At 44.6% G+C, this 24681-nt stretch overlaps 1 protein-coding gene and 1 long non-coding RNA gene across 4 annotated transcripts in view; one reads left to right on the forward strand and one right to left on the reverse strand.

The window, feature by feature from the left end:
• The window catches only part of LOC128329649 (uncharacterized), a 116737-nt gene that overhangs the window by 77539 nt on the left and 14517 nt on the right, over window positions 1-24681 (forward strand). The window lies entirely within an intron of this gene.
• NRP1 (neuropilin 1) overlaps window positions 1-24681 on the reverse strand; it is a 215631-nt gene that overhangs the window by 37044 nt on the left and 153906 nt on the right. Inside the window, exons 8-12 of one of the 2 annotated variants that reach the window (XM_053261193.1) lie at window positions 20543-20701; window positions 12948-13092; window positions 11950-12281; window positions 3309-3453; window positions 1216-1320 (exon numbers count right to left, since the gene is read on the reverse strand). In XM_053261193.1, coding sequence (XP_053117168.1) covers window positions 1216-1320; window positions 3309-3453; window positions 11950-12281; window positions 12948-13092; window positions 20543-20701 — 886 coding nt within the window. The remainder of the gene's footprint in view (window positions 1-1215; window positions 1321-3308; window positions 3454-11949; window positions 12282-12947; window positions 13093-20542; window positions 20702-24681) is intronic. The other variant, XM_053261194.1, reaches the window with a different exon arrangement.

A 24681-nucleotide genomic window follows, 5' to 3' on the forward strand; every position in this document is an offset into this window, starting at 1 on the left:
AAGGCAGCTTCATACTTACAATGAGGTCACTCAGACAGTCAAAAACTGTGTTCTACCCGGGTTTGGGAGCTATGTGTGCTCCTAATTTTCAGTTGTGTGGAAGCAAGGTAAGAGGACAACCTGGGCAGAAATGATTGTGTGAAACTACGATAGAAGGAAAGGCTACCCAGGTTTTCCTCTTACCTTGCTTCCACACAATCAAAAATTGGGAGCACACACAGCTCCCAAACCTGGGTAGAACACAGTTTTTGACTGTGTGAATGACCTCAATGAAGCTATTCCCACAATCACTAGAAACTGGGCTAAGGTAGCCCGGCCCAGTTTCTAGTGATTGTCAGAACTGCCGGGCTCGCGGGTGAGCCCAGCGGTTCCATGGCAGCTAGCCCGCCTAAAAACCCGTGCTGCTAAACGAGGTTAATGAAGTAAGTGCTCCGTTAACCTTGTTTCTTTGATCGTGTGTCAGCCCGCTAAGCCCGCTCTCCCTGTCAAACCCCTTGAGGCTCTACACTTTGATCGTGTGTAGAGCCTCAACGACTTTCTAATAATGAGTGGAAGCTTTTGTTTAATAAACTCAAAATTTACAATGAACTTACTTTTGATAAAGACTACACTCTTTGGATATAATGAGAAATAAAAAGTGTTCCAAGAATTCGATGGAAGCCTAAACAGGCAATTAAAAAAATAAACCTTCCAAGGATCCTCAGATAGATAAATATTTGACTTCTCACAAACCTGCAAGTACTGCAGCTTATTCAATAGATTTTCACCTTTTCAATACCTTTGAATAATGAAGTATTGCTGGTTGGTGCTATATACATAATAATGGCTGACATATGGTGCAATTTTCCATTTGCCTTTTAATGGAATGTTTGTTATGCAGTTATACAAGAGTTCACTTGGGCAAAATGCAAGAATTGTGCACATACAGTTGCATGATGGGTGGTCATTGGAAATAATGGCTGTCCATCGTATACTCGTGTTTGTGCGATTCCTATATTTCAGGAATCACAAATTGAAATGTGTAATCCTTGCATTTTGCCCAAGAGTGCTCTTGTACAACTGCTCACACATTCTGTTAAAAGGCAGGCAAACTGTTGTGCAGTATGTCAGCCACAGACCATTTAATCATGATTGACAAAGACAGGACAAACAGTGTAACTAGGGACTGAACTGAACAAAAATGGCGTTGGAATGGAATGAGGATGATTTCTGCACCTGTCAACTGGAAGTCATCACCTGTTCCGCTGTGGCAGTTTGCTTGGTCATCATCACACTCGTCCATTGGATGGCTGTCTGGGGTGGTCGGGACCAGTGTAGGTGCTGTAACAAAATCCCAGCCTGGCTCAGTTAAAACATATTCCAGGACTAGTTACAAGACTAGTTCACCATCTAGAAAGACTCTGTGATGAACAAAGTCATTTGTTAACAGTAGCAGGACCTTTCCCTCTGCTCTATCTTCTCATTTCCTGCCCTCTGCCCTCCCATCAACATGCTCTGTGGCATCCTAACTTAAGTGTGGGGAAAGAACAGGAAATTCAGTAATAGCATCCTCCTAGCCATTCATGTTTTTAAAGTATGGAAAAAAGATTAGTGGCTTGTTCCTTACTGCCAGCCAACATGCAAAGGCTAAAAGGATCATGCTGTCAAGTCAGTAGCATGATTTTAAGACCCAGATTGGAAACAACAGATTGCAACTACAACAATAGGGGATGATCTGAATGGGATCTGAACTCACTGTGCCTGATCCAAATCTTTAGAGGGTGCTCTCTTGTACTGTACTTACAGAGCTTTTGACAGAAATGGTTCCCCCATTTATTTCAATGAGGGGCATCTTTATTCATATATCAGTGGGAGGAGAACTGGTCTTGTGGTAGTAGGCATGACTTGTCCCCTTAGCTAAGCAGGGTCCACCCTAGTTGCATATGAATGGGAGACTAGATGTGTGGGCACTGTAAGATATTCCCCTTAAGGGATGGAACCACTCTGGGAAGAGCATCTAGGTCCCAAGTTCCCTCCCTGGCATCTCCAAATAGGACTGAGAGAGATTCCTGCCTGCAACCTCGGAAAAGCCACTGCCAGTATTGTGTAGACAGTATTGAGCTAGATGGACCTATGATCTGACTCAGAATATGGCAGCTTCCTATGTTCCTGTGGTTCGGAGTAAGCCTTGCTGGAGAAACCCTTGCTGGAGAGGAACATTATGTCACAACAGAGTGCTTTGTTTGTATGATGATTCTGTGGGGCTCTTCTATAGGAAGCATGCAGAAATTGCTTATTATTCTAGATTGTCCTTCTTTTGGAATTAAGGAAGCAGTTTCTTATACAGCATAAGGGTGTGCTGTTCCGAATTTTAAAAGGCAAAAATCTCCCTCTGCATGACCTTAGCAAGCTTTTCAGAACCTGACATATATTTAACCAAAAGAAGGAAAATCTAGAATAATTTCCTATATCCGCCTATATCCGAAACCTGTGCAGACTCTTTCTCTGGATCAGGGCCTTTGATTATATTTGACCAATCTTATTGTGCAGATGTATTTTAGGAACCTGGAATTGTCTGTATGGCACACAGCATTTGGAACTTCCCCCCACATATGGGGCATAAGAGAGCCAGCGTGGTGTAGTGGTTAGAGTGCTGTACTAGGACCGGGGAGACCCGAGTTCAACTCCCCATTCAGCCATGATACTAGCTGGGTGACTCTGGGCCAGTCACTTCTCTCTCAGCCTAACCTACTTCACAGGGTTGTTGTGAGGAGAAACTTAAGTATGTAGTACACCGCTCCGGGCTCCTTGGAGGAAGAGCAGGATATCAAATGTAAATCATCATCATCATCCTCCTCATCCTCCTCATCATCAAAGGACTTGATCAAGAGAAAGATTCTGCACAGGTTTCGGATATAGGCAGACTCTTCTGTAGAAATGGGGGCCATCATTAAAAGGAAAAATCCTATTAAAATGACCCATTAATGAATCAAAGTCACAATTTTTCATTTTATCCTGTACCATACTACAGCTCCTCAAAATCAAACTAAAGACGGATGATATGAATAAATATTTCTCCTTTGCTTTGCTGCTGTAATTCTCTCCAGTGCTATATCCTATCAACCCAAGGCTCTAAGGATGCTAGGATAGCATAGGAATGTAATTTTCTTCTCTAAGATCATAACTACAGCTGCAAAGAAAAATGCTGTAACATTAACGGCTAATGGAGAAGAAAGAGGCCAGACATTTCTCACACAGCAAAAGCATAAGCAAGAACATGTGCAGGAAAATAATTAATATACCATATTAATCACAGGCAGAGCAATTACCTTCAATTTCACAGCCCAGTAATTCCATTCTCAGACCCAATCCACTATGGGTGGCTCTTTCAGGGTAAACACGGATGAACCTGGTTGTTGTAGGCTCAAAAGTACGAAGCTCAGGGGTGTCATAGTTGGTGTTGCCTTCAAAGATCTGCAGAACATACAACAAAATGTGGTTTACTTTAATCATCACAACAATAAGTTCACTTTAAGCCTGTTGAGATTGTTCATGCCTCTAGCATCTGAATGTGTTGACAGGTAACCTAAGTTCCAACTATTTTATCAACTGGCTGATTCTACATTTGTAAATGAGGGAAGAACAGATAAAGTGTCATCGAGAAGTTACACATTTCATTTTCCACAGATCAGACCATCAGGGTCAGCAGAGGAGCAGAGTGTTTTAATGAGACAGGTTTTGAACTAAGCTCAGATCTAGTATATACATAAATTGCTGGTGGGGGAAGGAATTAACCACAGACTGGATTCTATTGGCGTTCATGTAATTACATTAAGACAACCCTTCAAGAGGGACACTTCAACTCTGATTCACTCCACCTATGCAGAAGCATAGAAATTATAGTGACATTGCAAAGGTGCAAATTAAAATTCTGGAGCATAAGTTGTAAGGCAGAAGTCTGCAAAGCTACTCATAAGGAAAGCTAAATGCTGATAAGATGTGATAGATATTTTGGAGGTCAAGGGAAGCATAGTTTTTGAACACCTTCCTTTTGTATCCAGAGCTTGCATTGGGGTCATCGTCAATCAGTCTGTGGTTAATGTAGGAGAGGAGATCTGGTCTTGTGGTAGCAAGCATGACTTGTCCCCTTAGCTAAGCAGGGTCTGCCCTGGTTGCATATGAATGGGAGACTTGATGTGTGAGCACTGCAAGATATTCCCCTCAGGGGATGGAGCCACTCAGGGAAGAGCAGAAGGTTCCAAGTTCCCTCCCTGGCTTCTCTAATATAGAGCTGAGAGAGATTCCTGCCTGAAACCTTGGAGAAGCTGTTGCCAGTCTGTGAAGACAATACTGAGCTAGATGGACCAATGGTCTGACTCAGTATATGGCAGCTTCCTATGTTCCTCTCTGCCAAGGCCAATGTCTCTGCAGAGAGCCCGCTGCCAACCCCTGAAGCCCTGATAAAGAAAAGAGCAATATCTACATGGTTTCAGATTTTAACAAGAGCTGGCCTCCTTACAATCAGGTTCTTTCTTTTGGAATCCAGACCGAAGATTATTGGCGGCATTTTTGGGAATTTCCAGCATTTAAGCTTGTTGTCTTCCTCTCAATGACATCTTTTGAAAAGAGTTTCAGCAGCTGACAGGTACTGAACTCTTTCTGGAGAGAACAGCACACACAACAGAGCAGAGCAGATTCCTCCTCAATGACCCAGAAGCTGACACAGCAGAGCCCTCAAGAAAGAACAACTACTACCCAAGCCCTGTTTTCTTTTTTATCCAGTGCAAGGGGAGGCTACAGGAAGAGGCTAATTATTGTTTTTTCAGTGCTGGTTTGTGTCATTAGTCATTCCTTCAAAGTTTCTGCATAGGAAGCCACTGATTTCCAACTATTTTTGGAAACAGAGCCAGTTTACTGTACTAAGATGTTGGCTGCTCAAGTTAGTGCCCCACTGACTGCTGCTATTCACTGTGCCTGTTCTCAGCCATTGGATTTAGGCACTTCAGAGACTCCAGGGTTTCTCTAGTTCATTCATGCACATACATCATTTGATTCCTCTATAATGAACTTATGATGGGGTTTCAAAAAGGTAAATGATGAAAACATGGGATGAAAGCCAAAGAGCCCAGTGGGATTTTGACTTTTCTTTATAACTGCAGCGCACTCTCCCAGCTAGAAATTCCTTTTGGAATTCCCCTCACTTTCCAAAGCAGTTTGCTGCTTTACAGGGTGCAGAAGGAGTCTGGTATGAGGCAGAGGCTGCAGTCTGAGAAATGTGAGTTTAAAGTATCCTCAGTAGAACCAGGGTGCTTTCCAGATTACACCCTGCAATGGGGTCACTGCAGATCTCTGAAGTGTGCTTCTACACTTCCTGTGTTGTGACAACGCATCCCTACACTGACAGCAGGGTGCCGTTCACATTTCCGATGCCTTGTTTTGAATTTAATCACTGTGATATAGTGCTATGGCATTGTGTATCTGGCGTAAAAATGTTGCTCTTTTTTCGGGTTGTTAGTTTCCGTGAGACTGCTCCCCCTGCTCTTTATGTTTCAAATGCGATTTGCCTGAATGGAAGTATTTTGCTGCTTTTGAGGAGCTAATCTGGAAAGTGCCCTGATGCACTTTGTTTTTTGTCTCCTTGTCAGAACAGAGGGCCGGCTTCTGTTTGTCTAGGAGCATGCAAATGAGGGCCTGTCTGGTGCAATGGATGCCTTGATGTGGAAGACCTAGACTGGATGGCAGGAGAGGCTGGTGAGGGCGGTGCTGGGGATGGTGGTGAGAGGCACCTTTAAGGAGGTAATAAGCAGGTGCTTACCATCATGTAAGCAGAACCTGCAAGCTGCGGCACTCTTCCTGCAGTTCCATGTGGGGTGGTGGCACTCCACCTGGCATACGGTGTGGTGCTGGTTTCTGCGCATGTGCAGAAGTTCCATGTACATGCAGAGGCTAGGGCTATGCTGTGGCCCCGCTAGATGCCGGGCGAAGTGCCGCTGCCCCACATGGGATTGCAAGCGGAGCGCCACTGCTTGCAGCTGCAGCTTACATGATGGTAAGGACCTGCTTATTACCTCCTTAAAGGTGACTCTTGCCGCCCCCGCCCCTGGCACTTCCCTCACCAGCCATTCCTGCTGGATGGTCAATGTCCAGTGGAGAGGAGAGCTGGTCTTGTGGTAGCAAGCATGACTTGTCCCAATAGCTAAGCAGGGTCTGCCCTGGTTGCTTCTGAATGGGAGACTTGATGTGTGAGCACTGCAAGATATTCCCCTTAGGGGATGAAACCGCTCTGGGAAGAGCAGAAGGTTTCAAGTTCCCTCTCTGGCTTCTCCAAGATAGGGCTGAGAGAGATTCCTGCCTGCAACCTTGGAGAAGCCTCTGCCAGTCTGTGAAGACAATACTGAGCTAGATGGACCAATGGTCTGACTCAGTATATGGCAGCTTCCTATGTTCCTAATGTCGCTGGCCAACATCCCAACCAATGACATACTAGTGCTTCATGAAATGTGTCAGTGTTGCAAATGTGATTGACCAAGCACAGCACTTACATGATGGGGGCTGGGGCAGTAGCGGCTCATGAATGCGCCACTGGGGGGTGGGTGGGCAGTGGGAGGCATCTTTAATGGAAAAGAAAGTCACTGCTTATCTCCGCAGCATGCTGCCCAGCAGCCCCTGCGGTGAGGAAGCACCACCACCACTCACCTGGCCGCTGGCAGGGGCTCGGCTCCGTTTACACCAGGTGAGTGGCAGCAGCGATTCCCCACCGCAGGGGCTGTTGGGCGGCACATTGCGGAGGTAAGCAGCGACTTTCTTTTCCCTTAAAGGTGCCTCCCCCCCCACCAGCGGCGTGTTCATGAGCTGCTACTGGGCTAGGGGGCGGATTCCAGTGACTTCCCCTTCCTCAGAAGCAGAGCTGTAGTAGCGGTGGAGTGGGCCCTGGGATAAAAAGTGAAGATGCCCCCCCCCGCCATCTTCAGGGAGACACGAAGAGGAGAACAAAGAGCAAATTGTCAGCCAACCAGTGCTCCCCGCCACTCAGGGGCCCAGGGACACCCCCACTCCGTTCCAATGTAGCTATAGCCCCTGGCCAGAAGTGCTCTGTGCAACACAAAAATATATCCCTTAGGGCCATACAGCTTCTGGGGAAAGGGGAGGTCATCAAAAACTTCCCACTTGAGGGCCAGTCCTGCGTTACTCAGGAACTCATCTGCAGCACTGGCACAATTCACAGGAGCACTCGCGCTTCATTGGCCAGCATGTTGGCCACTCTCTCTTATCCTTGGTTCCTCATCTACAACACAAAAATAGTGGCGGAAAAGACCTTTGTGTGAGAACCTGGACAGCCATTGCCAGTCAGAGTAGGAAATACTGGGCTAGGTGGACCAATGGTCTGACTTGATTTAAGGCAGCTTCAGATGCGTATACTTTTATCAGCCAAACTTGAGGAAATGGAAGGCATTGAGGGCACAATGGAAACACATGAGGGCACCGCAGAAGTCAAGTAATTAACCTTTGCCACAGAGAATGGAATCAGAATATAAAGGGCAAGGTTTACATTAATGTACCCTGAATCTCCGAGCCTCATTTCTATGAAAATAGACTCAATTAGTATACTGAGGGTATTCAATGAATGTACCTCATTAAATAGGACTGAGAGGGCAGGGCTAGCTAGTTTGTAGTTAGGATTTATTTCATAGTCAAATGTTGTTTCGATGATCATAAAAGCCCCCTACTGCATGATAGAGGCGATGTAATGAAATACTATTTACATTATAGTCATAGGCAATTGTAACTATGGCATCCAGGCTTAATTATAGTTTAAATAGCAATATATAATAATGGAAACTTTTCTATAAAAGGTTTCCGAACAATGTACTGACACACAGGCATAGAATTCAATAGATGTTTAATGGTCCCTTGAATCCTAATTATACTGAATCATTGTCTTGTATCATCTGTGTAGTCTAGACCTATCTGTGATATAATTATGACTGTTCATTGATATGCACCAATCATTTCAGAAGGGAGGTAAGGGGAGGGAAGATAGTATTATTTCATTTACTACCAGGTTTATTTGATTGTATACAGAATAGGTAGCAGATGAATGAAAGGGAAACTGAAATGAACCAGGAAGAGGGGGAAAGAGTAGCTACCTGAGAGACTCCAAAAGTTAATGAGATTTCAGGTGGTGGTTTGGGATGACCCAGAATAGGACAGATGAGCCATTTGTACTAAGAGTGGAGAGTGGCAAGGTGTTGGAAGAAGAAAGTGAAACTACGGACAAATGAATAGAAGGGGTCAGGAAGGGGCACAGAAAAGGAAACCAGGTTCATGATGTAAGTATGTCCTTGGAGGGTTGTTAGTGCAAAAAGGCCATGCAGAAGTGGATTTCCACAATGACTGGGGAACAGGTTTGTTGTCTTAGGCCCAAAGCAAAGACCTTCATTAATGTGGCCCAGTCCAAAACTCAGTAAAGAAAATTAATTATATCAACTGATCTCAGTGGTTTTTAGGGCCAGGGCCTATATGTTTGAGCTAGATGGAAATGTAAAATGATAAAAAGCATGAGTAAAAAGAACTGGAAACTGAAGGAACTATGGGGTGAGGGAACAAACTGTAATTCATCCAGAGGACTGGAGCCACAAATGAAGTCACTGCATGAAGGATGTCGGGCAAATCAGATCACATTTCAAACTACCTATTTAAGACATAGGAATATGAGAGTTGCCTTATACCAAGTCAGAATGTTGGTCCATCTAGCTCAGTATTGTTTACACCAGGGCTGCTCAACTCTGACCCTCCAGCTGTTTTTGAACTACAATTCCCATCATCCCCAGCCACAGTGGCCAATAGCAAGGGATTATGAGAGCTATAGGCCAACATCTGCAAGAGGGTCAAAGTTGAGCAGCCTTGGCCTACAATGACTGACAGTGGTTCTCCAAGGTTTCCAGAAAGAGCCTTTCCTAGCACTACCTGGAGACGCAAGAGATTGAACATGGGACCTTCTGCATGCAAAACAGATGCTCTATCTCTGAGCTACAGCCCCATCCTCATAGTGACTGTAATGTTAGCCCAAAATCATAGTCATTGTAATGTCAACCCATTTTTTCTGCTAGAAGAATTGCCTTTGTTCCTGAGGGCATGTAGGGTCAAACACAATGAGGTTGTGCACTCAATGCACCACCACTCATGGAGGTCTGTGCGGGAAGGCAAGAGCCTGCCTGCCTTCCCCAGCAGATGACGGCATTGTCTTTGCCTTTGCCATGCCATGTGGCCGCACAAGCCAAGGCAAAAGCCTGGAGGATTTCACCCTTCGGCATCCCAGAGTGCCCTGTGCCACAAGTGCGGTGGCTGTTCGCATTAGAGCAGTGGCCGCGCTTGGCACAGTCACTCTTCACCACTGGCTCACTGCTAGAAATGGCAGCAGGCCAGGGAGAAGCCTTCTAACCTGGCGGTGATTGTGCTCACGATCGCCTGCCGAGGTTAAGTGAACCACAAGTTCATTTAACCAGCTAACCACCGGGTTAAAGTCAGGCTAGCAGGGGCAGAAGCACCAGGATCGAAAGCACCAGGATCAGGAGCAATCCCCGTGCTCCACACGAGCAGCCCAACCCAGGCTGGGCTGCCTAAGTCTGAGTTGGGCTGCTCGTGTGGATAGCCTCAATATGATCACTACTGAAGGACTCCTAGTGATCTTCCCTTCATCTTTAGGTGCAGGGACTGAAACAGGAATTGAAACACCATGTCCGTGTTTCTCATTCCAGAGTCCAGACCATGGGACCGACAAGGACTGGCTTCCTGCACCAAGTACCAAGGATGATCTGGGGTGGGGAGGGGAGTACCAAGGTAATTTAAGCACAAGTAAGAAGAGTGCTATGCAAGCAAAGTTGCTTTTATAGCTTTTTATCAAGCATTTCTGAAGGGTCAAGTTGCTTTTTAAACTGAACATTTGGGGAGTGGGAGCAACCACAGAGAAAGGAAGCTCTGGTTGTGTGCATGGTACCCTTCCTCTTACACAGAATCCCTCTTTAGATCTTGGTTCTGCTTATGGGCTACAGTGCCTGACGGGAATCATGGGAAACTACCATGGACATGCTTTTACTTTTCAAATAGTTTCACATCAGTGCTGGTGTGAAAGCAAGAAAGCAACACAAGGAATTGATTGGAGAGGTAGCATTTTTAGAAATAGTGGCTGAAATCCAGACTAGGATGTTTCCAATGCTTGTTCTGCTAAGCTGGAAGCTTGCGTTCTCCACTAGTGTTGCGCTTCCACAGCAAGCTGTGCAACCTGTGGCTTCGGTCTATAGATGTTGCAGGGAATGATGCAAAGCAGATCACATCTCTGCATGCTAGCTTGGGGTTAAGGTTGCATGGAAGTGGAAAGACTGTCCTGCAAGCCTTGTGCAAGAAACACAAGGCTTGAACAACTGCAACAGCAGTGCAAGAGGCACAGCACAATGGCACAGGCACAATGGCACGTTGGTCTGCTGCGGTTTAGTTCTCAAGCATCCCCATGATGTTGTGCAGCTCCTGCATGCAGTCTTCCTGTGTGTGCACAACTTTGTTTGTTGTGGTAGCACAGTGTTAGTCTGGATGCCGGCTACTGCACTGTATTGGAGAGTTGAGCCCCAGCATCCTCTGTGATTCTGCACCACATCCTGGGGATCATCTTTTGGATTGTGCAGTGCAGGAGTTCGGTACAGCACAACGCCAAAGGCAGTTGGTCGGTCCTCTGCTGTATGGTTCTTGCCTCCCAGCAAGGTAGTAATTAAACCATGCTTCATTTCAAGAAACAGAACTGCTTTTAATTTATGCTTTTAATCAGTGTAGTTACCATTGCATAGAGCCCAGTTTGATTAACAATCTTAAAATACCTAGGTCCTGTTTTAAAATCCATCAGCCTCCTAAATCCTAGGAATTTATCAAATTCCTTTATAATGCATTTCCCCTGTGGAAGAAACATTATTAAATGTGTTGAATATTTTAGTAGGATTATGCATGTTACACAACATCCAATTTTCCCCCCAGGAAAAAAAGTACTAATCTCTGAGGATTATTTTTGTTAGCAATGAAAACTTGGAGTGGACTTAATGTGTTTGCCAGCATTCGTTTTTCTCAAGACTGTTAGCTTTGACAGTGATGGTAATTGCCTTGAATTTAGTACCAGAAGGCCAAGCAGCATAAGGTATGTCACATCAAACGCATATGGTGCTCTATTTTTTCCTCTTCCCTTCGAAGAATTTGTCAAAACAACATGCATTTTAAAAAACCACACAAGTGGTTAGATCTCATTGTTGATTCATGCATTCTTTACACTTTATGGTAAGCCTCTTAGCTGCAGTATCAAGGTCATTCAAAAACAGATTCACTTTTGCAGAAAAGTGATGAAAAATGGGTGCAGTTCCAAGAGCTGTTCCTCTGTGAGCTTCTGCAACAGACCAAATCTTTGACCAAGTCTTTATAATGGCCAGCATCCAGACTAACACTGCACTAGCACAATGAACAAAGATGCACCCACACAAGAAGTTAAGGTAGCTGAGTGGGTGCTCCAAGTTGCTGAGGTTCATGTGCTCTTGGTCTGCTTGCTTAGCAAGGATCATGGGGAAGAGACTTCACAGCAGGAGACACACCACAGTTTGCACAAGTACAATTCTAGTCTGGAATGCAAGCTCACAATTTAGAGGAGCTAGCTAATGCTAGTGCAAGGTGGGGGCAAGCAAGGTGAGGAGTCTGCACCCCCATGGAGCAGAGGGCATTGCTGCAAGAGAGCGGTGAGTCTGTCTCCCCGCATAGAGGAGCGGGTAGTCTGGCTCCTAAATTTTGCGGGTGGCTCCTCTAATTAAAGATATTTTCTCAAGGTCTGCCTTAAACCATTTTCTATATGTCTCATGTCCTATTTAGTTCCTGTGTAGGGCAGCACCACACTGCCAGTTGTTTTCAAGAGATCACAGCACCACATCTTGATTACAATCTCACCTTGGGCTTCCTTCTGCTGGCATCCATAATCCATTTCCAGTCGGATCCATTGTAGCTGTATCCAAGTTTGAACTTCCTCATGAAGACCTTGTTCTCTCTGTGCTTGCCTCCCTGCACAATTATGCCCCGCACTATCTTGTCCTCTCCAAGGTCTATTTGGAGCCATTCCTTTGAATAGGTGTGAGCGGTTGGTGCTAGTGCCCACCCTATACGGCTCGTTACCAGACGGACGTTTTCTGGGATCCAGCTTCGTTCCTGTTCATTCGATGCTGTAATCTGAGAGTCGCTGATAAGCCCAGAAACCATTCCGAGCATGCCTGAGCAAGGATAGTCTAAACACAACAAACAAACAAACAAACAAACAAACACATTTCTACAAGATTTTTCCTAAGTGGCTGAAGCACTTCACATACGTTATCTTAGCAATCTTTCACAAAACAGGTCAGTATTATTATAGTATATTCGATAGGAAGCTGCCTTATACTGAGACAGCCATGAATCCTTCTAGCTCAGTATTGGCAGTGGTAGCAGCTCTCCACGGTTTTAAGGTTTGAAAGAGGGGAACCTTCTGTGAAACCTTAGCACTGCTGGGATATGCTAGTAACTGAATCTGAGGCTTGCATGAAAAGCAGATGCCCTACCACTGAGCTTTATTTTTTTAAATGGATTTTATTGTTGTCCTTTTTTTAAAAAGCAAATGTTAACCACCTTAGGATAACTTTTAATGAAAGACAATATAAAGATTTAACTATGAATGAGTGAACGAACGAACAAATGAATTAATAAATAAATACTTGCCCATAGGAACATATTTATGGAAGTAGAAAGGGCTTTTGGTGGGAGGGGAGAAATGCAAAAATCGCTCCCCCTTCCGTGCCCTGTCCACTGCGCAAGTAGTCTTCTTGCGCAGGGATGCTGACGCCTCTGTGCATTCTGCAGCCCTTCTCCCATCTCTGAAAGGCTATGTGTCCAAAGAAAAAAGCCTTCTTTGCCCTTACCTGTAATTTTACAGCCATACACTTCAAATCTCAGTGATATCCCATTTTCCCAGGTTGCAGGTTTGATTCGAACAAAACGCGTCAGGATTGGCCTGGGAAAAGGTCTGTAAGCAATCTCGTTGGGGTTGTTGTTCCCTATGAACACCTAAAGAAAGAGAGAAAGGAAGCAATCACAGGTTGAGTATCCCTTATACGAACTGCTTGGGACGAGAAGTGTTCCGAATTTCGGACTTTTCCGGATTTTGGAATATTTGCATATTTGTAATGAGATCTCTTGGGCATGGGATCCAAGTCTAAACACGAAAGGTTACTGTACACTGTATTTTATTTCTGTTAGGTTTTATTTGAAGTATAAGAACGAATAAGCATTGAATTTACGATAACTACAGGTAGCTGTAAATGTAATGAAAATGAAGCAGCAACGAGTCGGTGCTGCGGGCACACGTCATGGTGGTTTCCAGATTTTGAAGCATTCTGGATTTCAGATGTCCAGATTAGGGATACTCAACCTGTATTAATATTTAACATATTTACATTCCACTTCTCAAGAAAAAAGTTCTCCAAGTGGTTTACTTAACAAAAGGAGTGAGACAATGGTTCTTTGGCCAAAAGAGACTCACAATCTAAAAAAATTCACAAGGGAGACAACAGCCACAGCCACTGGAGGGATGCTGTGCTGGGCTCAGAAAAGGAGAGTTGCTCTCCCCCTGCCAAATACAAGGGAGGCATTTGAAATGTGCCTCTTTGCCCAGCTAGCAATGCAATTTCTCTTAAATACAGTCCAAGTTGTGTCTTATTTATCCATAAATAAGTGATTAAAAACAACAACAACAAAGACTCCACAGAGCCTGGAGAATCAGAGAAAGTCACAACCTACTGCTAAATCCCTATGACAGCTAAGTTAAAACCACAATCCAACTTGGAGCTAAATGTGCTGAGCACTTGTCAATGGGGCCATAACTTAGTGGTAGTCACTGTTCCCTCTAAGGTGTGTGTGTGTGTGTGTGTATGCATCCGTGCACCAACTTCCAGGCCCCCACACAGCAGTTTTTGGTGGGCTCACAGTCTCTGCTGCACCTGCCACTGCTGCCCAACTTCCCAGAACCCCGTTATCCCACCTCCCTGGCTGGGAAGCATTGCCAAACTTTCCCCCTCTCCCCGGCCAGGTCACTGCCACAGTGCTGCCTCCTTCTCCCTCCCCCACCCTCCGGCCGGGCCTCTTCCTCCTCCACTTCCAGCGGCAGATCTTGTGAGATCTGAGACAGAGCAGCCAGAGGAGGACGGGAGACAGTGGCAGCAGCTCCCCACCTCCCGGCAGCCCAGACAGAGACCGGAGTGCCACAAAAATCATTAACTGGTGTGTGTGTGTGTGTGTGCAGGCTTGTACTGGCCCACAGGGCAACAGGGTATATTCCCGGTGTGCCCCACCCACGGGGTGCCCCTGTGCCCTGACTCCCACCGTTAATTACCCATTCTGCTCAAAACCTGGCGCCCTCCCCGCATACATTTCACCGCACTCTCAGGGCCCCCAGTCCGGCCCTGTGTGTGTGTGTGTGTGTGTGTGTGTGTGAGAGAGAGAGAGAGAGAGAGAGAGAGTGTTATGTGCGCACACTGCCTTGATGCTGCCGCCCAGGACAAAACTCTTTCCGCTCACTAATTATAAAAATTAGAGGGAACACTGGTGGTAGTGTAACTGCTTTGCATGCAGAAAATCCCAGGTTCAATCCCTGACATCTCCAAGAAAGGCTGGGAAAAGACCCCTGCCTATAATCTTGGAGAAGCTGCTGCCAGTCAGTGTAGATAATACTGATATAGATGGACTAATGGTCTGACTCAGTTTAAGGAAGCTTCCTATACTCCTAAATATTTTAATGGGTTTAAACATGCTTATGAGGTCTGAACCACCCACATCCTTGTGGTTTATTTTCATGTAAGTGTGCAGAGGATTGCAATCCTCAAGCCATAGAACATGTAAAAGCACAAATTCTCTTATGGATAATTTCATTTTGAAGAATTGTACAAATAATCTGAAAGTCGTCCTTTCAACTTTTATGAAACAGATTTGTTTGCTATGATTGGTCAAGTCAATGGTTATTTCGATCAAAGATCAAATACAGTTAACAAACAGTAAATATATAAAAATATTACAACCAACTAGATCATGACTGTACCAACTGTTGTCGTATTTTTACTGCTGCTACCACCTAATGGCGCAGCGAGGAAGCAACCTGCCTATAGAGCAGGAGGCTGTTGGTTCAAATCGCTGCTGGTGTGTTTCCCAGACTATGGGAAACTCCTATATCAGGCAGCAGCAATATAGGAAGGTGCTGAAAGGCATCATCCTGTATTCTACCAAAGAAAAACCACAGGGCTCTGTGGTCACCAGGAGTAGACACCGACTTGACAGCACAACCTGTCCTTTCCTACACAAAATTTAGCTACTGTGCAGGTTATGGTTTGATTTGTATCACAGAGCAATAGCTAGGTATATGCCGTAACCCCTCCAATCTGTCTGGGTACCTCTGCAATAGAGGGGAAATATATCTTATGGAGGAGTCCTTGTAAAAGGGGCAGTATAACAGGGCATGTTGGATTGTTTCTATCCCTTCTCCCCCACATGGGCAGGTTCTATGAGCCAATGGCACTTTTGAGTATCTACCCTGCAGGAGTCCAGAGGGGAGAACATTATGTCTTGCCCTGAAGAATTCCTTTCGCAGCCCGAGGAAGGAAAGTGTAGTTAAATAACTTGCGGGTTCTCATACAAAATTTACTGCCCAGTCCCTCATGTACCGGGGCAATCCGTTAACATCATCTGATATTCTATATCATCTATCCGTTGAGAAAATATCTGTTCGGCTAGCTCATAGCCAGAGGAGTGGATATTCTCTCCATTCCTCCACCTCTCCTAGTTTCTTGATACTTTCTTAAAACCAGACAAACAATAAAAGTACAATACATCTGTTTTGACCATCTGAGAAAGTTCTGCTATAAGAAAATCAAATCCTCCACTGTCTGAGTTTAAGGAAGGTGACTAATTTCCTTGTCCATTAAACAATGCAAAGTTCTGATTTCCTGGTCTTGTGTTTTTGTCCTTATATGGGCAGTAATGTCTTACATCTTCTCCTTGCTTTCCTGTTTGTCCTTTGCTAAGAGCAGTATAGCAGGAAGCTGGTTATCTCATACCCTCATCTCGTCAACAAGGGCACTTAACTTGCTCCTTCTCTTCATGATGGAACTAGCCTCATTAGAACCACAATTCTCAGTTTTTGGACAATTAGAAGCTTCATGCTCTGATTATTCTCCATTTAGAATCATCTATAGATGATCTATTTCTTCCATCAGAGTCTTGCTAATAATTGCTCTTCCTTTTCCAATGGGAAGGAAGTGGCCATGGAAGATCAGCAGGGATTTCTTGTAAACATTGTTTATATTTACTACTAACCATCTGTTTAACTTATTAATATTACATGGAAAAGCTAGGCTAAGGCCTGTTATAAAGTTTGGCTCTCTTTCAGTACAAGAAGACAAACAGGATGAAACATCCGGGCTGGAACATAGGAAGCTGCCATATACCGAGTCAGACCATTGGTCCATCTAGCTCACTCAGTATTGTCTACACAGACTGGCAGCAGCTTCTCCAAGGTTACAGGCAGTACAGGTGAAACTTGGAAAATTAGAATATCGTGCAAAAGTCCATTAATTTCAGTAACGTAAATTAAAAGGTGAAACTGGTATATGAGACAGACGCATTACATGCAAAGCGAGATAAGTCAAGCCTTAATTTGTTATAATTGTGATGATCATGGCGTACAGCTCATGAAAACCCCAAATCCACAATCTCAGAAAATTAGAATATTACATGGAACCAAGAAGACAAGGATTGAAGAATAGAACAATATCGGACCTCTGAAAAGCATAAGCATGCATATGTATTCAGTACTTGGTTTGGGCCCCTTTTGCAGCAATTACTGCCTCAATGCGGCGTGGCATGGATGCTATCAGCCTGTGGCACTGATGAGGTATTATGGAAGACCAGGATGCTTCATTAGCAGCCTTCAGCAATTCTGCATTGTTTGGTCTCATGTCTCTCATCCTTCTCTTGGTAATGCCCCATAGATTCTCTATGGGGTCAGGTCAGGCGAGTTTGCTTGCTAATCAAGCACAGTATACTGTATACTTTTCAGAGGTCCGATATTGTTCTATTCTTCAATCCTTGTCTTCTTGGTTCCATGTAATATTCTAATTTTCTGAGATTGTGGATTTGGGGTTTTCATGAGCTGTACGCCATGATCATCACAATTATAACAAATTAAGGCTTGACTTATCTCGCTTTGCATGTAATGCGTCTGTCTCATATATCAGTTTCACCTTTTAATTTGCATTACTGAAATTAATGGACTTTTGCACGATATTCTAATTTTCCGAGTTTCACCTGTAGTCTCTCTCAGCCCTATCTGGAGATGCTGAAGAAGGAACTTTGAAGCCTTCTGCATGCAAGTATGCAGGTGCTCTTCCCAGAGCTTCCTCTTCCCATCCCCTAAGGGGAAGATCTTACAGTGCTTGCATGTACTCTCTCATTCAAATGCAAACCAGGGGAGACCCTGCTTTGCAAAAGGGACAATTTGTGCTTGCTACCACAAGACTAGCTCTCCTCAAGCTACCTCTATTTATGATAAGGAAGCATAGCAGAAGTACAAATACCACTGCTTTACTTAAGATGTTTAAGGAATGACCTAAGTACAAATAGAAATAGTGAGGAGTATTTGGGACTTTGCTCAGTAATCCTTTCTGAATATTATGGTATGTATATCGAATCAAGCAAAACATGCTCATCTGATGCAGTGATAACATGCTCTTAAAAAAAAATATTCATGGTCTATTTGATAAATGGAAAAAGTTGTGGGCTGACATCCAGACCAATGCTGTGCTAGAGCAAATATGTTCCACTATGTATGTTGCATCAAATACATTGCACTAGTGCAAGGATGTTGTGCTAGGGAGTTCTGCTAAGTCAGGAGGTTGTGTTCCAGATTAGTGGTTGTGCTGGTGCAACTGGGTGCACTTGTAATACCTACAGTGCTCCTCCTGCTGTCAGGGCTGTCCTTAGGGCATGGCAAGCAGGGTGACCACCCCAGGCCCCGCTCTTTTAACCCCCATTAGAATTAACTGGAAGAGGCCTTGCACTGGCTGATTTGCCCTGGGCCCCACACCTCACCAGGGCTCTCTAAGGACAGCACTGCCTGCTGTGAAACCCCTTCTTCAGTCCATATATATTGCAGGCATTGATGCAAAGCTATCTATTATCCTTGTTGCACAAGTGGGACGGAGAGCTCAAGAGATTGCGCAGCTTTTACCATCTGCTCAGCTACATGAGTGTGTGTTTGTTTGTGTGTGTACATCTTTGTTCATTGCTCTAGCACAGCATTAGTCTAGGTGTCAGTTGTTACAACTTGCTGAATAACTGAAAATGAAAAGCCCTCAAATCTTGTAATTAGGAAACGCAAGGCTGGTTCTCATGATTCTAATTATGGTAAGAGAGGTCTCCTACCCAAGTTTGGAAGCTGTGTGCATTCCTGTTTTCCAGTTGTCTGTGAGTAGAAAACAAGGAAAGCAAGGGAGGAGGAAGTTATCATCTGTAAAGCAGCAGTGGAGTCAGAGGAGGGTTTTTCATTTCACCTTGTTAAAGAGCGGGATACAGCTGCTGAGCAGGACAGAGTCATCCGGCCCAGTGCTGCTTAGCAGATGATTATTTCCCCCCCCCCACCTTGTTTTTTTACTACTACTAAGATGCCGCTGCATATATTTACATACTGCTCTTCAACCAAAGTTCTCAAAGCAGTTTGCACAGAAAAAAATAACACATAAATAAGATGGCCTCCTGACCCCAAAGTGCTCACAATCTAAAAAGAAACTTAAGGGATATACCAGCAACAGCCACTGGAGGGATGCTGTGCTGGTGTTGGATAGGGCCAGTTGCTCTCCCCATGCTAAATATAAGAGAATCACCATTTAAAAGGCGTCTCTTTGCCCAGTTAGCAGAGGTCTATTTTTACTCATAGGCATGGAGAACGGGAGTGCTCACAGCTCCCAAACTTCGGTAGGATTTGCCTCCTACCCTATTGGGAATAGTGAAAAACAGCCAACAGGAAATGCCTGCACAAAACTAAAGTGCCTTGGAAAAACTTACATCAGACTTGTTTCATGAGGCCCTAAGAAGAGCCTGCTGGATCAGACCAAAGTCCAGCATCCTGTTTCCCACAGTGACCAGCCAGATGCCTTCAGGAAGCCCACAAGCAGCGCCTGAAGGCAATTACCCTAACCCCACTGCTCTTCCCCAGAAAACTGGTTTGTCATAGTATGAGCTTTTGTTGGCTAGAGTCAAAGGCAAAATATATCTTAGTCAAAGGGAACAACAAAAACATTAAGAAGTCTGAAAAACGAATTAGGTGCGATCCAGACAAAACTAAGCATTTATAACTCCCATAGATTTTAATGGAATTATTAAACAAATATTTACAGCTCCCTTATCAATCAATCAATCAAAGTTTATTATGGTCTATGACCAGCATAACAAGGGGGGGAAATACAATTAAAATATAAATAACAATTAAAAAGATAACAAGTCAACAGTCTAACCCACCAGCAATGTTATAACTGAAAGGTTATAGAGCAGCACTAGAATTATTAATTAAAAACTGGCGCAATCTTCGAGTTGCCTCACAAAAGCCCGCCACTTTCCGAGTAATGGCAGGAATGCTGTCCTCAAGCAGGAAAGCCACTTGTTGACTAGGCGAATTTCCTGGGAAACGAGCCAGCAGTGGAGATATTAATTCTAAACTTAAGTCCCTATAAAAGGAGCAATGAAGCAAAACATGTTCGATTGTTTCAACTTCCCCATCACCACAGGGGCATCGACGCTCCGCATAAGGAGTCCCACTGTAGCGACCTACAAGAATAGCAGAGGGAAGGCTCCCTTATTCTAGTCAATGGAACTTAAAAGTGCTTCACCTTGGCTGGATCATGGCCTAAGTATTTTCTTGTTTTCCATTTGGTAGCAACTGTATACAGTGGTCCCTCGACTTACGAAGATAATCCGTTCCGAACGCACGTTCGTAGGTCGGAATTTTCGTAAGTCGAAAAGCGCATCCATGGAGGTCCGGAAACATTTGTAGGTCGAGGAAACTGCATCTAAAAATTCGTAGGTCGAGGAAGCCGCATCTAAACCGGCAACGACTTCCGGTATTTTTTGTCGTTCGTATGTCGAAATCTTCGGATGTCGAGTACTTCGTAAATCGAGGGACCACTGTACTTTACTCCAGAATGATCCTGGAGTATGGTTAACCCAAGCCTGATATCTAATGGATAACAAAGAAAAGCTATTGGGATAAAATGTGAAAACCTTTTATATCTCAGAATGTCTCACTCTAGCTCTTTAGTAGATTGAGAGTTTCTCTCTGTTTTGTTTCTCTCATCTATTAAAATGAGTAGTCAAAGTAGCTGGATGACTCCAAGCATCTAACATTTTGGTTTAGAAAATGAAAAAGTAATAATGCATTTAGAAATCCACGGGCATTTATAAAGATGAAAAGCTTTACCAGAGGTTTATTATTTGAATCTTTAACTGAAATCCAGTCTTCTCCATTGGAGCTTGTGTCCACACGGTACGTTTTCACAAAGTACTTTTTCTTTGTTTCTTTTGAGATGGCTCCCTGGGTCCCAATGGAAGAAACAAAGCGGAGGAGGCCTAAGTCCACCTGTAAGAAAAATAGAGGGTCATGCAGAAAAGTAGAAAGAGAAGTAAAACATCGATGTAGATCCTAATGGAAGATGTCATGTGGAAGTTTGGTTGAAACTGAACTCCACATGACCTCCCTCAGCCCGAAGAGCACATACTCTCCCCTTCCATCCCCACATGTGCCAATTTCCTTTCTAGATTAGGATATGCCAAGATTGGGCGCCATGTCTGAATCTAACAATCTTGGCTTATTCTTACCAATTTGCCTCAGAGAACCTGAGATCTGAACCTCACTTCAACCCTGGTCAGATCTTGGGTTCTCTGAATCAAATAGATTAGGACAAACTAGATTGGTGGACTTGACTGACGTTGCAACCAATCTTGTCATATAATAACTGAGAAAGGAAGAAAGCACTTAAACAGGGATGGAAGCAAGGAGCATACTTTCTCTGGGCTGAGGGAGGTCCTGTGGAATCTCCTTGAATCATAGCTAATGTATGCACCTTCTTCACACAACTACTTTTTGGTACAGAAGCCTCTCTGGATAAGGGGTTCAATATAAAATTTTGTTCTTTTAAACTATGAGTGAAGAGAATTTTTTTAAAAACCCTTGAGAAATAGTTCCTGTACTGTTATTGCAAAAATCAGCCATGCTTCTTATTTAGCTTCTGATACCAAAACATATGAAAATATTTGCTTGTCAAGAGAAAAACAGGCTTCATTTATGGAATTGCTAAAGTATCATTGTAATGAAATACCAAATCATTTCTGTCCTCTTAAAGTGGCATTTGAGTATTTGGTGCTTGAAGTTTGCTTTAGCAGGTTGCTCTCTAAATATTGCTCAAGACTTAAGTAGGGTGTTGAGGCTCTGTTTGTGCCAAATGTCTCCTGCACATCATAGGCTTTTAAATTGTTTTTGAAACATGCAGGATGCAGGTTGTATGTCTCTAGTGTCCCACAAGCATCCTTTTTCCTGGAAGTATGTCACACATCCAAAAGCAAGGGTGGGGTAGGGTGGAGTGGGTGGATGGGTTAAGTCAACATACTTTGCATCTCTTTGGGAAAATGTGAAGGAAGTCCTGTTAAAGACAGAGGGGCTGCTATTAAGATCTGCATGGCTAATATACAAGTCACTAGGAAACTGGAAATCCTGGAACACAAGAACACTATGGGGCTATTCACACGATTGTAGAAAATTGGGCTAGCCTCCACTAGCCCGATTTTCTACAATCGTGAGAACCACCGGGCTCGGCTGCCCGGTAACCGGTAACCCGCTCAAGTAGCCCGCCCCTTAAACCGGGTTTGCAGAGCGAGTGCTCCGCAAACCTGGTTTTTTTTAATAGTGAGTAACTGTGGCTACTCATGAGTAGACCCCCGGCAGGAGGCTGAAAAGCAGCCTCCCGGCTCGGGGGTCTCCCCAGTATGCCCTGCACACTTGCACAGGGCAAACTGGTGCTTCCGGGGGCTGCATGGCCCCTGAAATCCCCAGCCCCCGCCAGCTCCGTCATGGAGCCGGCAATGGCCAATCTGGCCACCCAGGGCTCCCGCCCTGATCGTCTGCGGGCTTAGCCTGCTCTCCCTGCTGAGCTTCCCAAACCGGGTCTTACTGATCGTGAGACCCGGCTCTATATCTGTGTATGGGGTAGGGAGGGGAAAGGAAAGAAGCACTTTTGGTGGATCTATTGCAGCTGCTTAAGCCTAGCAAAACTTTTGATTACATTCAGTGCCATTCAGCAAAATTCATCCTTTGTACTTGAATATCTGGAACAGATATGTGGCTGATGTGAAAATGACAACGTAGTCTCATTGAAATTAAAAGGACAAGTTGGGCAATGACTAACTTAAATGGGACTACTTTGAGCAATTTCCTCATCATGTCAGCCAGTAATTCTCAAACTCAGATGGCTGTGCCATGAGATAGCTGCTAGTGTACTGCCAGCCCCCAAGGTCCCTCCACAGAGGAGGCCATTCACTGCAATTCCACATGGTGCACTGCTCTGGTCTGCTCTCCTTCCAGTCAGCTTCCATAAAAGCACTGGGAACTCCTGTCTTCTCTGCATCAGGTGTGACTGGATTATTCAAACCTGCTTTAGTCGCTGTGGGTGGAAATGGGTAGGAATCACTCCAAAGGGCGGTGGGGATGGTGGGTTCTTGGCTCCCCCAAATATTTCCCATGGCCTCAGCTTTCAGTCACAGTAAGGTTATTGATGTTGTTAGTTTATTTACTGTGTTAATGATGCTTGCTCACTATTCAGAAAATGAGTCAGATTCTTCTAACAAAATACAGAGGTCATTCACACAGTCAAAAACTGTGTTCTACCCAGGTTTGGTAATTGTGTGTGCTCCTAATTTCTGGTTGTGTGGAAGCAAGGTAGGAGGAAAACCCTCCTACCTTGCTTCCACACAATCTTTTCTACCCAGGTTTTCCTCCTACTTTGCTTCCACACAATCAGAAATAGGGAGCACACAGAGCTCCCAAACCTGGTAAAATCAGAGTTTTTGATTGTGTGAATGACCTCACAGTCTTCCTGGATTAGGCTAAACCTTCCAGTCTGCTATCCAGGCTAGTTTTCTTTTCTTCTCCAAGATTATCTGGCAGGAAAGAGCCATGTGGGGGAAAGATGTTAGTAGCAGACTAGCTGAATTCTTCAGGGGAGATGACACACTATGAGGCGCTTCACACTATTAGCGTGAAGCTCTGGGAGGGTTAGTCTGCACATGATCAGATCGCTTGACCTGGGCGGCCAGATCGGCCACCCACACGACTACCGGCTCTGTCATGGAGCCAGTAGGGGCAGCGGGAATAGGGGGCCGCCTGGCCCCCAGAAGTCCCAGCATGCCCTGTGCGAGTGCATGCGGCATGCTGGGGAGACCCCTGAGGCCAGGAGGCTTGATGGAACCTCCCGGCCGGGGTTCTCTTTGTGAGTCACCGTGGTGTGTTGTGCTTGCTCTACTAACCTGGCTTAAGGGGAGGGGTTTCTAGGTGAGTTAGCCACCAGAGAACCAACAGGCTTGCCTGGTGGTTCTCATGACTGCGCGAAAGCAGGCTGGGCTGCATTGGCCCAATTTCACACGGTTGTGTGAACAGCTTCATGATCTGCACACATGGTCTCACCCAACCTAGTTTCCGGCCAGGAAGCAACTTAAGGGGTTGGCCTGGCTCCTGGGAGGCTGGAGGAGTCTCCTGCCTAACTGGCTGCACTGGCTTCTGCTTGTTGTTCTGGTATATAGGAGTGAATAAGGAAGCTTCTTTAAACAAGGGAGGCTTTAAAGATAATTAATTGAAGCTATAAGACCATGATATACTATGACTGTGTTGTCTGATACTTTGCTGTGAATTTCTGGTCTGGTGGATGGGGGAACGAAAGGGGGATCAGGCAATATTTGGGGGGAGTGCCTACTACCCCTTGCCATCCCTAGCAATCATCCCTACTCTGGTTCCAAGGGTTACTTTCAATACAAAAAATACAAGCCGGCGGCGGGAAAGGATCCACACAACTAAGTGTCACACATTGTTTGTCCCTAAGAACAATCTGAAGGTTAATGGGGAGAATGTCGGCATTTTTGTCAGAGGAATCTCAACTTAAGTTGAAAAGCTCTCTAAATTGTACGTTGCTGATTGCAAAGTGTGCTACATTTTGAGCTGTGTCCAGTTAGTACATTCAATTCCAGGATGAAGGACTCTCAAAAATCTAGAATACCGAGCGAATAAAGTGCCGAGTTACGTAAATGAAATCCTTTGCTCAGAAAATTCAAACAGCTCTTCAGTTTTGAAATGATTAGGGTCCCAAGCTCATACTGTTCAAAGTGATTTCAAATGCCTCTAAATGGGACTTTCATGAGGGTGTTTTTCTCCCTTTTTATCTTTCTTTCTCCTCTCTTTTTCTTTCTTTCTTTTAAAAAAATAATCAGCAAGTGGCTCATTCTGAGTAAAGTCAAGCAGTGGTCCATTATGAGCATTCTACAAATTAGAAACCATATGAAGACTTGGCCTCTGAG

This window comes from Hemicordylus capensis, chromosome 6, assembly GCF_027244095.1.
Source record: "Hemicordylus capensis ecotype Gifberg chromosome 6, rHemCap1.1.pri, whole genome shotgun sequence".
In the NCBI taxonomy this organism is placed as follows: Eukaryota; Metazoa; Chordata; class Lepidosauria; order Squamata; family Cordylidae; genus Hemicordylus; species Hemicordylus capensis.